This window comes from Arachis duranensis, chromosome 10 (genome assembly GCF_000817695.3).
Source record: "Arachis duranensis cultivar V14167 chromosome 10, aradu.V14167.gnm2.J7QH, whole genome shotgun sequence".
Taxonomy (NCBI): domain Eukaryota; kingdom Viridiplantae; phylum Streptophyta; class Magnoliopsida; order Fabales; family Fabaceae; genus Arachis; species Arachis duranensis.
Window position 1 is genome coordinate 65,957,547 of NC_029781.3, and position 12,284 is coordinate 65,969,830.

Consider the following 12,284-nt stretch of genomic DNA (forward strand, 5'->3'; position numbering starts at 1 on the left):
ATGGATGAACCTGATAACCCCAACCCAAAAATCAGTAGAAAACCCAACCCAAAATATAGTAGAAAACCCAACCCAGCTCCCATTGTGAAACATAATGAGAAGCCAACTCCAAAGCCGAAGCATCATCTGAAGCCCAACAAAACTCAATCAAAGCCCAAGTCCAAGTTCACTTCCAAACCCAAACCCAAATTTAACCCACCTAAAAGAATTACAAGATCTCAGGGGAAGGGATGGAGTACTAGCAAAGGCAAGCAGCCTCTTCATGTGGATTTAACTATAAATGAATCAACAAGAGATGATGGCAGCTCAGAGGATACATGTTATGTCCCAGTGCAAGAGGACAGCTTTAGTAATGATGAAGAATTGGTTGCAAGAAATTTGAAACCAAAAATAAAAGAGGCTAATAAGGTTCAAAAGAATTCAGGCATAGCTAAAGGAAAGGAGAAGATAGGAAAAGATAATATTATGCAAGCTGATGATGCATATGTTGAGGATCTTTCAGATGTAGAGGTGGATCTAGGTTTTGTAGGAACTACAGGGGAAGGAATTTGGTATGAAGCTCTCGATCCTAGTACAGAATCTGATGGAGCCAACTCGTGGCACTCGGAGGAGATGAAAACTCCTCCTAACTATGAGGATGAGCTAGAATCTGATGGAGATTTAAATGAATTTTCTATTTTCCAAGGGTGCCAGAGGTTTGGTGAGTTGAGACTTCAAGTGGGCATGAAGTTCAATACCAAACAAGAATTCAGGGATGCTGTGCGAGAGTTTACCATACAGGAAGGTAGGGGGATTAAGTTCGTAAAGAATGATAATATCAGGTGTAGGGCAGTTTGCCAAGTAGATGAGTGCTCATGGATTGTGTATGCTTCAAGAGATCATGAGGACTATTGCTGGCAAATCAAGACATATTATGATGATCATACATGTCCAAGGGAAAACACTAATAGGACTGCAAACAGAGTATGGTTGGCTGGTAAGTTGGTTAAAAAGGTTAGAAAGTATCCTAATTTCAAGCAATGTGAGGCTGCAGTGTATTTTAAGTCAAAATGTGATCCAATTCTGCATAGAAATTCAATAGCTAGAGCCTTGGCTGATGCAAGGAATGTTGTTTATGGCGATGAGAAGGCACATTATGCCTTGTTAATGGATTATGCTGAAACTCTTCTGAAAACCAATCCCAGATCCACTGTGAAAATTGGGGTAATTCCATTTCTTGTGTACAAGTCATGTTCAAGAAAATGTATGTTTGCTTGAGTGGTTGCAAGAACGGGTTCAGATCAGGGTGCCGGCCATTAATTGGACTCGACGATGCATTTCTGAAGACACATATTGGAGGCCAGATATTATCAGCTGTAGCCCAAGATGTAAACCATCACATATATGTCATTGCTTGGGCTATAGTCAATGTTGAAAACAAGGAGAATTGGAAGTGGTTTCTTGAGCTACTCCAAGAAGATTTGGGAGACTATAAGGCTAACGGATGGTATTTCATTTCTGACATGCAGAAGGTAACTAACTCCTACCTATAACATTGTTATGTTATTCAAATAGTTACACATTTGTTAAAGTTGGTTCATTTTCTGGACTACATGATATTTTTTGAGCTTGGTTCATTCTGTTATGAGTAGTTGGTTGATTTCTGGATAACGTGTGAATGTGTGAATATTTCATATTGGCTGATCCTATTTGGACTTTATAAACTATATGATTCTCTAATTAAGATAGATTGCTTGAAGTTTGGTTAAATATGCTTGAATATTTCATACTGGCTGTTCCTATTTGGACTTTATAAACTATATGATTCTCTAATTAAGATAGATTGCTTGAAGTTTGGTTAAATATGCTTGAATATTTCATACTGGCTGATCCTATTTGTTCTTTATAAACTATATGATTCTCTAATTAAGATAGATTGCTTGAAATTTGGTTAAATATGCTTGAATATTTCATACTGGCTGATTCTATTTGTTCTTTATAAACTATATAATTCTCTAATTAAGATAGATTGCTTGAAATTTGGTTAAATATGCTTGAATATTTCATACTGGCTGATCCTGTTTGGACTTTATAAATTATATGACTCTCTAATTAACGTAGACTGCTTGAAATTTGGTTAAATATGCTTGAATATTTCATACTGGTTGATCCTATTTGGTTTCTGCTACATGTGTTTGTCATAAGCAGGGATTGATTTCTGCTGTAGAAGAGGTCATGCCACAGGTCCATCATCGTTTCTGTGTATGGCAGCTGTGGCGAAATTTTAACAAACAGTGGAAGGATCTTGAGCTGAGGAGACTCCTATGGGATGCTGCTAGGTCAACCACATTTCAAGACTTTATTGATAACATGGACAAAATAAAGAGGGTCAGTGAGGAGGCATGGACATACCTGAACAAGTGGCCAAGGCATTCATGGACAAAGTCTCAATTTGGCCACCAGCCAAAGCTGGATAATATCTGCAACAATGCATGTGAGGTCTTCAATGCACGCATCAAAGAGGCTAGGAGCAAGCCAATCATCACATTGCTTGAAGAGGTAAGGATGTTTGTTATGCGATCAATTGCAAAGAATAAAGTAAAGTTGAACAACCATGTGGGGAAACTACCTCCTGTTATTCAGAGCCGATTGGAAAAGGTTTGTAAAGAATCAAAGAATTGGGTTCCTATATGGACTGAAGATGAAGAATATAAAAAATTTGAGGTCCATGGACACCCAACTAACATGGTTGTTGACTTAGGCAAGAGACTTTACACCAGCTAGTTCTGGATGTTAACAGGTGATATTATTAGCCTTTACATCAAATGTATTCTTTTTTACATTATAAATGGATTTACTTCATTAATTAATTTGGCTGGTGTCTTGTTGATTATTTCCTGGTTTATTTACTATAGGCATTCTTTGTGTTCATGCTTGTGCTACTCTTGCACGGATGAACAAGAGACCCGAGGACTTCTGTCATCCCTTGGTCACCATGGACTCATACAAGAAGACATATGAATATCACATCAATCCTCTCCCAGGCCAATCCCTATGGGAAAAGTCAGTCTACACTCAGCCCCAAGCTCCTAACATTAAACAGAAACTAAAAAACTGACAACCAAAAGACGAAAGGATGCTGATGAAGGTACTAGTGGAAACAAGAAACCTAAGCAAACTGTTACTCTAAAGAGATAGTTGAAGCCGTTCAAATGCACATACTGTGGAGTAAAGGGACACACCAAGAGAGGATGTAAAAAGAAAAGAGCTGATGAGCTTGCTGCTGCGCTTGCAGCTGCAACAGCTGCTGTGGCGGCGAGCAAGTCCAAATCTACTCCAACTGGGAGTACACCTGCAGCTGAACCAAGCAACACCACCAATGTGGCACCACAAGTAGTTGAAGCTCCTCCTGGTGTAGCTGTCCGGAATCATGCTCAAGTGGAGGTTACAGATAACCTTCCATCACCAGCAGCTGCTACTGAGATTTACTTATCCCAACCAAATTATGGTGGGACACAAGACGAGGTAAATATTTGGTATATAATTTTTGACATTTTTTTTAGTTGCTCCTTTTTCACACTACTTTCCTAACTTACCTCAGGCCCCACCACCACCACCAACAACAACAAAAAGGCTAGATAAATTACCAACCAAAAGGAGGAGCTCACCACCACCAGTAACTGCTTCTATTGATCCCATGCAAGGAGTAAGTACAGCAACATCCTCTAGATTGGCCAACTTTTTTAAATTTGTTCCAACTCTAGGGTTCAAACCACCAAGGAAGAAAAACACTAAGTAATTGGATGTTCTGACTGCTGCAGTCTGATTGATTACATATGGAATTTGGGCACCAGTTGTTTCCTTATTTTTGTTAATTTCATTCAGGAGTAGCACATAACCAGACTGTATGGTTAACTTTTACTTTTGGTAGTTATAAACCTTTAAACTTGGAGGTCTTATTGTATTCCTTTTTGGTGCTGTATTATGGTGTTTATCAGGAGCTACTCTATTGACAGTGTTTCACAATATGTTAATTATAATTAAAATATGGTTTTATCAACTTAATTGTTCTGTTATATTTATTTAGTTTGGTTATTATCTTTGTAAACTATATACACAGACCACACCAATAATCTAAAGAGTGCCCATTCATTCATACACATAACACATTTGTTACATTTTTGCAACCACAACTAGTACAACAACTAACAAGAAAAAAACCAACAATCCTAATATTTGTATTACATATTTCTGCCTCCTTAATTCAGCCTCCAAATTGCCAATCCTGAATGCAAGACTCACGCTCATTTCTTCATTCTTATATGCTGCAGCTTCTTCAAAATTGCCATTGTCATCTTCTACAATGTCTGCCCATTGGAAAAACCCACACCACCCTTTTTCACTACACTGTGAGCAGTAAATTTAGGGATTTAGAGGTTGGCATTAAAAAACAGAAACAACATATCTTACATACAAACTCACGTTGTAATTCGAACATCTGAAGAAGGGCTTGTCTGGGTGGGTGTCCGTTCTAGATCATCAAAGCACAGGGCATTTCCCACACCCACAGCACTTTGGCACTCGTGAGGCTCTGCTACGACTAGGTGTCCTTGTCGTCGATCGAATAGAACTTCCGTCTCCCTCATTTGCATGTCCAACCATCGTTCTACCCAGCACAGCAACGACGAATGAAACGAACAGGAAAGAAGAAGAAGAAGAAGAAGAAGAAGAAGAAGAAGAAGAAGAAGAAGAAGAAGAAGAAGAAGTGGTACGCTACTCCAGCAATTAGGGTTAAAAAGGGGCTCAGGGATCACATTGGGTTTCAAACTTTCCATGGCCACCTCATGTAACCGTTCCACAGTCCAGCATGGCAAAAAATTGTCACATCACTGCCGCCGGGAAGGAGCTTCGATGGAAAAGGGCGAAGGGACTAACTAGGTGCATTTTTTTCAAAGTCGAGGACATAAATAGTGTAATTGAGAAGTCAGGGACCAAATCGGTGCGTTTTGTGAATCTTAGGGATTACTTTGGTGTTTAACTCGAACTAAAAACAATAAGAAATAAGAAATAAAATCTTTATCTTGGCAGTGATAGAAACAAATCTGAAAGAGTTTGATAGAAAAAAAAATCTGTAACGAAGAACATACAGAGAATTATTGTGAAATTATGTGGTTATGTGCATCTTTTTTTATAGAAGAAATGAAGGGTAGAGTTGATAGATATGGAATAAATTTCTTACCTAATTCCTCCAACGGTAATTAACCTTCCCAACAGAGCTAGAATTTTTAGTTTCACAGGAACGTACTTTCAGAGGTGAAAGCACTTCTGGGTTAGAGGTTCCAAAAAGTTGCAAAATGTAATAATGAGACGTTCAAGACGCTCAAACAAAATTTTCTATTTCCCAACGGGAATCCCAAACACAATCGTAGTTTTGGATAGTGAAGCATTTATTATCTTTTGAGTTTTTATATATCTTTTATTAGCTGTTCTCTATTTATCACAAATCCTATCAAAACAATTGAAGTTTCGTTCAAAAAATTGTTATATGTATGACTATCGTTTAGAAATAGATATGTTAGAGTAATTAACAATACATATAAGTATCACCGTTAAGTTTTAGTTGATGAATTGATAAAAATACATCATGTGTCCATTGGTTGCTATCTTGGAAGACCAAATTAGTACTTTTTTTTCTTTAAAAATTAATTAGTCTGAAGTCGAAATCTTCAAAGACCTAATTGTCACTTTACTCTAATTTATTCAATAAATAATAATAGCAATATTAAGCAGTATTTATTTATTATTATTTAAAAAATATTAACAGCAGTATTTATTTATTAAACAGTATTCAAAAAATAATTAAAAATGATTAAACATTATTTACGTATGATTAGAAAATAATAATAATTTATTATTATTATTCTAAACGGTATTCTATTATTAAACAATATCGTTTATTATTAGAAAAATATTAATAAATTATTAAAAAATAATAAATATAATAATAATAATAATAATAATAATAATAAAATTACTAGTTAAAACACAAATATATAAAATAGAAATAAATAAATTCTGGTTTGGTAAAATTACAAACCAATAATAATAATAATAATAATAATAATAATAATAATAATAATAATAATAATAATAAAATTACTAGTTAAAACACAAATATATAAAATAGAAATAAATATATTCTGGTTTGCTAAAATTATAAACCATTTTTTCTTTCTCCCTCAAACCCTAACCCTTCATAGTATATTTCTTCTTCTTCCACATTTGCTTCTTCACTCTTTCTCCTTCAGTAACCTTTTGTTACTCTTGCTTCCTCATTCTCGTTTTTCACTCTTCTTTACTAACGTTTTTTCACCCTTACAAGAACCTACGTTTTGGTTTTATAAGCGGATTCACCCTTCCATTACACACGTCAAGCATGCAGCTAGGGAGGCTGTCAATCGCAACCTGCGATTTGCTCTGCACGGCTAACAAACGCAGTCTGCGTTTTGCCTTCTCCAAGACTGATCAACAACTGTTCTTGTCTGTATGCAAGGGACACTTGGCACGTTTCAAAAATTGGTTGTCCTGCCCTACGAATCGCAGGTTGTGTTTTGCAAGATGCAACATTTTCTTGATCTTCGTCCTACACAAAAGGCAGGTTACGTTTTGTGGCTTCTGACACTAGCAGTTCCACATTTGTGCATAACACATTATTCATCCATTTTTCAGTATTTTACCATTTTTAAATTCATTTACAAATTAATTATGAAGAGTGTCATTTAAATATTTCGCTTAAAAATGTATTTTATTTTAAAAATATTATTTATATATTAAAATTAATTATTAAAATTAATTATCATGTATTTATATATAAATATATATTTTATATTTTAATAATTAATTTTAGTAAGTGATTTTAGTAGTCAATGAATTATAACTTAAATGACATCATCTTTCTATGCAGATTCGAATATCTTTATTTTTAATAAAAAACATTAATTTTAATGAGTAATTTTAACCAATTTAATTTTAGGGAGACACTCCCATAAAAATGTTTAAAACGTTTTTTTTATTAAATATATTTGTTATTAACTAAAATTTAATATCTATAATTGATTAAACTATATTATTTTTGTCAAAATTAGATCAAACAAATTGATTTGGTCGAAAAATCGATAAACTAAACTTTGAACCGATTTAAATTAATATTCTTTTTTACAGAAAATGACTACAATAATCTTATTATAAAAAATGATTAAAATATGTTTATTATATATTTTTTAATTTTAAAAAATTTAAATTCTAACCATTCAAATTATAAGTGTTAAATTTTAAGTAATTAAAAATATTTAAAAAAAAGTTTTAATGGCCTTTATCTAAGTGGCTCATTTAATGTTAATTAAATTAATTAATGTCTCATTTATCACTACTCTTGGTTGGACGCTTGAACTACATTCTGCAACTTTGTCTTCTCAGTTTTATCAGGTATGTCTCAGTATCACTTCATTAGTGTCCATGGCTGCATGGTAATGCTGTTAATTTCTCTTCTCACTTTTCTGTTTCAGGATGACGAAAACCAACCAGAAATGTTCCAACGGTGGTGGTAGCGGTAGCACCTGGAACTGGGTTGACCCTGAAGTTTTGAATACCAAGTCAGACATCAACATCGCCAATCTCACCCCAACCAAACTCCTCCAACCAAATCATTCAAGTGTATCATTCGGACACTGCACCGACCTTGACCGTGTTTGTTACGGTTCAGGTGAAGAAGAACAAGAACGGTTCTTCTTCGTGTACAAGGCGCTTTTCACTGATTTGATGCTACCTCTTCCTTTCTCCGATTTCCATATGAGTATCCTCAAGAAGATTGACGCAGCTCCTACACAGCTTCACCCTCACGGTTGGGTCTTCGTTCGGTGCTTCGAACTCCTATGCCAGTTTCACAAACTCACCCCTACTGTTCCCACTTTCTTCTACTTCTTTCAGTTGGTGGAGAAGAAGAAAGGTGCATGGCTTCATATTCATGCTCGTCCAGGTCTACATAAGCTTCTGTCTTTGGATTTGAGGTGCTTCCGCTTCAAAAACAATTTCTTCAAAGTCAAGGGGAGTGGTGGTGGTAGCTCTGTTCCTTTCTTCATGGATCAGAACAAGAACCCAAAGTTTCCTCTTTGTTGGTCTGAGTTCGTGAAGTTTCCAGATTCGCCTGTGTTTTGGAGTCTCTCTGATTCTGAGAAAGCTTTGGTCACAAAGTTCCAGAAGCTGAAAGCTCCATTCTCTTGTTCCTCTCTCATTAATGGTAACTGCATTTTCATAATCTTATTTTCAATATTTGTTTTTACTTTCTTGTTCATATTATTCTGTTGATCTGATTGTATAGCTGAGGAGTCAGAGTCAGAAGAGGAAGAGGAAGAAGCTGAGGAAGTGAAGAAGAAACCGAAGAGGAAGGAGGAAGTACTCACAAGAGAAAGAGCAGCGGAGAAGATGAAGAAGAAGCAAAAGGTTTCTGTGGAGAACAGTGCTGCTCCTCTTACTCCTCCTCCTTTGTTTCACGAACAGAACATTGTTGCAGATATTGATATGCAGCATCTGCAAGATTTTGAAGGAGAAGGAAGGGTCCTCTCCCTGTGGGATCGCCGCTTTGATTTCGACCATCACATTCGGCATCACTTGTTCTCTAGCCCTGACCAGGACAAGCTCCGCCACACCGGCCACACGGAAGTTGGACATTTCGTGAAGGCGAATGCACTGAGAATAGCAGCCGCTACTGAGTTCTTGGTAGAGGAGCTGGAAAAGAAGGAGAGGCAACTATGCAGGGTGGTGACTAAGCTGGAGAAGGCGGAGAGGGAGGTTGCTAAGTGTTTGGGGGAGCTTGAGAGGGTAAAGAAGGAGTCTGAGTATACTGAATTGTGTCTTATGAGGGAATGGAAGAAATCTGTGAGAGTGTCGTTTCAAAATGCTGTTGATCAGGTCCAATTGGGATTCCCAAAGCTGAATATGGATTCTATTATGTTGGATCCTTTCAAGGTTGTTGAGGGAGATAAGTTGGTGGATATGAAATCAAGGAGGCAAGATGGTGTTTTTGCTGTTTCTTCTGTTCTGTAAGACTCAACCAGCACTTGTACTTGGACTTCTCTAGTACTTGACTATTCTCTCGGTGTTTTTTGTTTATCAAGTTTAGTATATTAGTAAGCATTTCCTTACTTTTAATCTCCATGTGTATTAGGATTTTACAAGTTTTACTTTCGACGGTTGTTTTCGCAGTTCATCAAGCTAGCTTTATGTTTCAAGAGTTGCAATATATATGTATATTATCTCACTCTGCATATACTCTTGTGATGATTACGATTTTGTGATTCCTGCGCTTGGTGCTCAGGTTGGCTTTAATTGTAATATTCCATCACTCCCTCTTATTTGAACTAGTGAAGAATTGCTCAACTTTGTCAAGTGTCAATCCACATTTGTCGATCATTTTTTTTCAACAATGCTACTGCATCCATGTGTTTCAACTACTGTCAAGAAATGCAGCAAGTCACTATGTAGTACTTTTCAAAGAAATGCATCAAGAACTCTGGTTTTTCTTGTCGGCGTGCTCAATTATTCGGTTTCTTTTCTAATATTCGTCTATCTAATGCTCACTTATTCATGCCATCCACTAGCAATAAAGCTCCGGTTACGCGAATGAAATCAGCACACTGCTTGCTTGATTAACTAGCAAAGTTTTTGTTTGATTCTGTATTTCTGTCCCTATCACTTGGATTCTAGCCAACTTTTTACCTTGTAAACTATCGTCAAAATCTTATTGAATGAAGCAAAAACATCATGAACACCCTATGTTGTACAATAGAAACAAACATGGACCAACACAAAACGGATGATGACAGAAAAAGGAGGCATTATCGGAGGAAATTGCTTTTATTCTGGAATCTGGACATTATGTGCAGTCAAAACTGTGATTCATCTCTTCCATTTTAAAATCGAAAAGTTTGTTTTACACTTGTAACACCAAAGCCATCAATGAAGTTCCCTGTGCACTTCGGCCACGCAGAAGCTACCATTAGTATCCGCTAATCATGTACAAGCTCTTGCCTTCTTACATACACGGTTTCTTTTTGAATTCCTTTCATTCTTTCAGGGAGTGTTCTCTAGCTTGTTCAATCACTAAAGGCTCCAATTTCTGTGCTTCACCATCTCCTTTGGGAATAATGACTCCATAACCTCCTTCTTTTCTTTTGTATACAATATTAATCTCCCCTGAAGCAGCATAGGGAATAAAGTTAGTTACCATGATAACAAAATGTATTGAAAATAGGAGAAAAACCAACAAAAATATGGCAAAGTAAGAAACAAAGCCACACAAAAACAGAGAGCTAGACACTAATTGCTCACCAGTTTCTTCATTTCGGAAAGCATAGAAGTCATGATCAACATTTTCGAGTTGTTCAATTGCTTCTGCCACAGTCAATGGAGGCATGTCAAAGTATTTTGTGCGGACAACCTACAAGTCAAGTTCACAACATGAGTAAAGCTATCTACCAACAGAAAAACTAGGAGTATTTCAATATGCTTGAAAGGTTTGAATTACTCATAAGTCATAATAGAACACCTATCAAATCTATTTCCACTTCCAAAACAGTTCTCATTTGTAATCCTATAATATATTATATACAATGGCCTAATATTAGGTTTTTCCTCCTGTGTTTTGAACAAGATCGTAAACTTTTTTTTTGGAATTCATGAACTCATGTAAATATGCATGCAAAAACCAAATCCAAAATGCAATTGAAGGTTATTTATCAAATATCAACTACCAACCTCATCAATTGTTTCTTCCTCCTCTTCTGCAGATATCTCTTCTTCATCCAGTGGTACCGGCTCCACAGGCTCTCTAACCTTCAACCTGTTGAAGCCCTTCATGTGCCGACCATGGTCCGACTCCTTTTCCTTTATCTTCCTCAGCTTCCGTTGGATGATTGAGGACACCAAATCTATACTTCCATATGTACTTTCTGCATCTTCCTCAGCCCTCACCACTCCGTGCCTCTTTGTAAAAATAGTTACCTAATTGATTGGAAACCAAAGAATAATGGAAACATGAATCAATGAATTGAACTGAAAACACATGCTTATATGCACAAGAGAGATCTTCAAGTGACTGATTTTTTATTTTTCTTTTACTTATTGTGTACTCAACACATCATCACCACAACATGTGATGATTCCAAAGTTAAAATATTCTATTTCTACCACTATACTATGCATAATGTTGCAAATCCATATTACCAAAGCAAGCCTTGCCCTATTAAGTGGCTTCAGACATGTGGTTTTGTTGTAAATCATAATTATATTTTAAATAATTCACATCCAATATTACAAAGAATGAAATTATTGGGTGACGTTACCTCACATCTACGAGTCCTGGGTCCTCTCCCAAATTCTCCTCCTCCTCGAATGGATAGCCTAACATCAACTTCCCTAACTAAGTGACTGTGCTTCTGAACGGCCTTCCCCAACTTCTCCTCCACGTGCTGCTTCACCGCATCAGTGAGCTGAGCAAAACAACAAACAGTTCATAAACAATTCATTTTTTCTTTTTCTTTTTTTCATTTTATTTTATTAAGTATCCCTAGGAACTCAGCATAGATATACCTCTAGATTTTTGCCCTGGATGATCAATTTGACGGAAGATAGTGGTCCATCCCAAGTCATGCGAACGGAGAGGGAACCGCCGCGGGTGGTAGAGGTGGCATTTGCAGCATGCTTGAGAGGGAAGAAAGTTTTGAGCTTTGTTGAGGAACTGTTGAAGTGAGGTCTGGAAAGTAGAGAGAGGGTAGAAGAACGGCCAGAAGAAGGGGACGGGGAAGTACGCAGGGTAGCGTGGAAGTATAAAGGTGGGGCGGCCATAGCTGGAATTGAATTGAAGTGAATAATTGGGAAAACGAATTGGGACAATAGATTTTAGCTTTGGGTGGTAGAGTGAGCCAGAGACACGGACGAAGAGGATGAGACTCCGAAGAGAGTGAGAGTGACAGCAAACAGTATTGGATATTGAAACGGTGTCGTTTCCTTACCGTATCGGATGAAGATGAATATTCAGAGTTGTCTCGGTGTCAGACGTGGCCACTCCTTACTTGATTTTATCCATAACTAGGCACAAAAATCTAGACACTATTTTGTCCACTTGCGCTCTCTTTTACGTTATAATTAATGCTGGAGGAACCAGCCAGTTGTAGAGTAGTAATGTAGTATATGCTCGTCAATCTTTTGCTTGTGCCTCATTGCATTACATTAGATTTGCGACTCATTGG

General features: G+C 36.7%; 2 protein-coding genes across 2 annotated transcripts; one reads left to right on the forward strand and one right to left on the reverse strand.

Moving 5' to 3' along the window:
- Positions 1–7,380: 7,380 nt before the first annotated feature.
- LOC107469890 (uncharacterized) lies at positions 7,381–9,295 on the forward strand. The gene is made up of 3 exons (XM_016089277.3): positions 7,381–7,464; positions 7,545–8,275; positions 8,357–9,295. The coding sequence occupies exons 1-3, from the start codon at positions 7,391–7,393 to the stop codon at positions 9,079–9,081; spliced, it is 1,530 nt and encodes a 509-aa protein (XP_015944763.1). The 5' UTR covers positions 7,381–7,390; the 3' UTR covers positions 9,082–9,295.
- Positions 9,296–9,854: 559 nt separating this feature from the next.
- Positions 9,855–12,071, reverse strand: LOC107469884 (ribosome-binding factor PSRP1, chloroplastic). Its single transcript, XM_016089272.3, has 5 exons — positions 11,626–12,071; positions 11,379–11,525; positions 10,792–11,037; positions 10,366–10,474; positions 9,855–10,230 (listed from the first exon to the last, which is right to left on the reverse strand). Exons 1-5 carry the CDS (start codon positions 11,878–11,880, stop codon positions 10,100–10,102), a joined length of 888 nt encoding a protein of 295 aa, XP_015944758.1. The 5' UTR covers positions 11,881–12,071; the 3' UTR covers positions 9,855–10,099.
- Between the last annotated feature and the right edge of the window lie 213 nt (positions 12,072–12,284).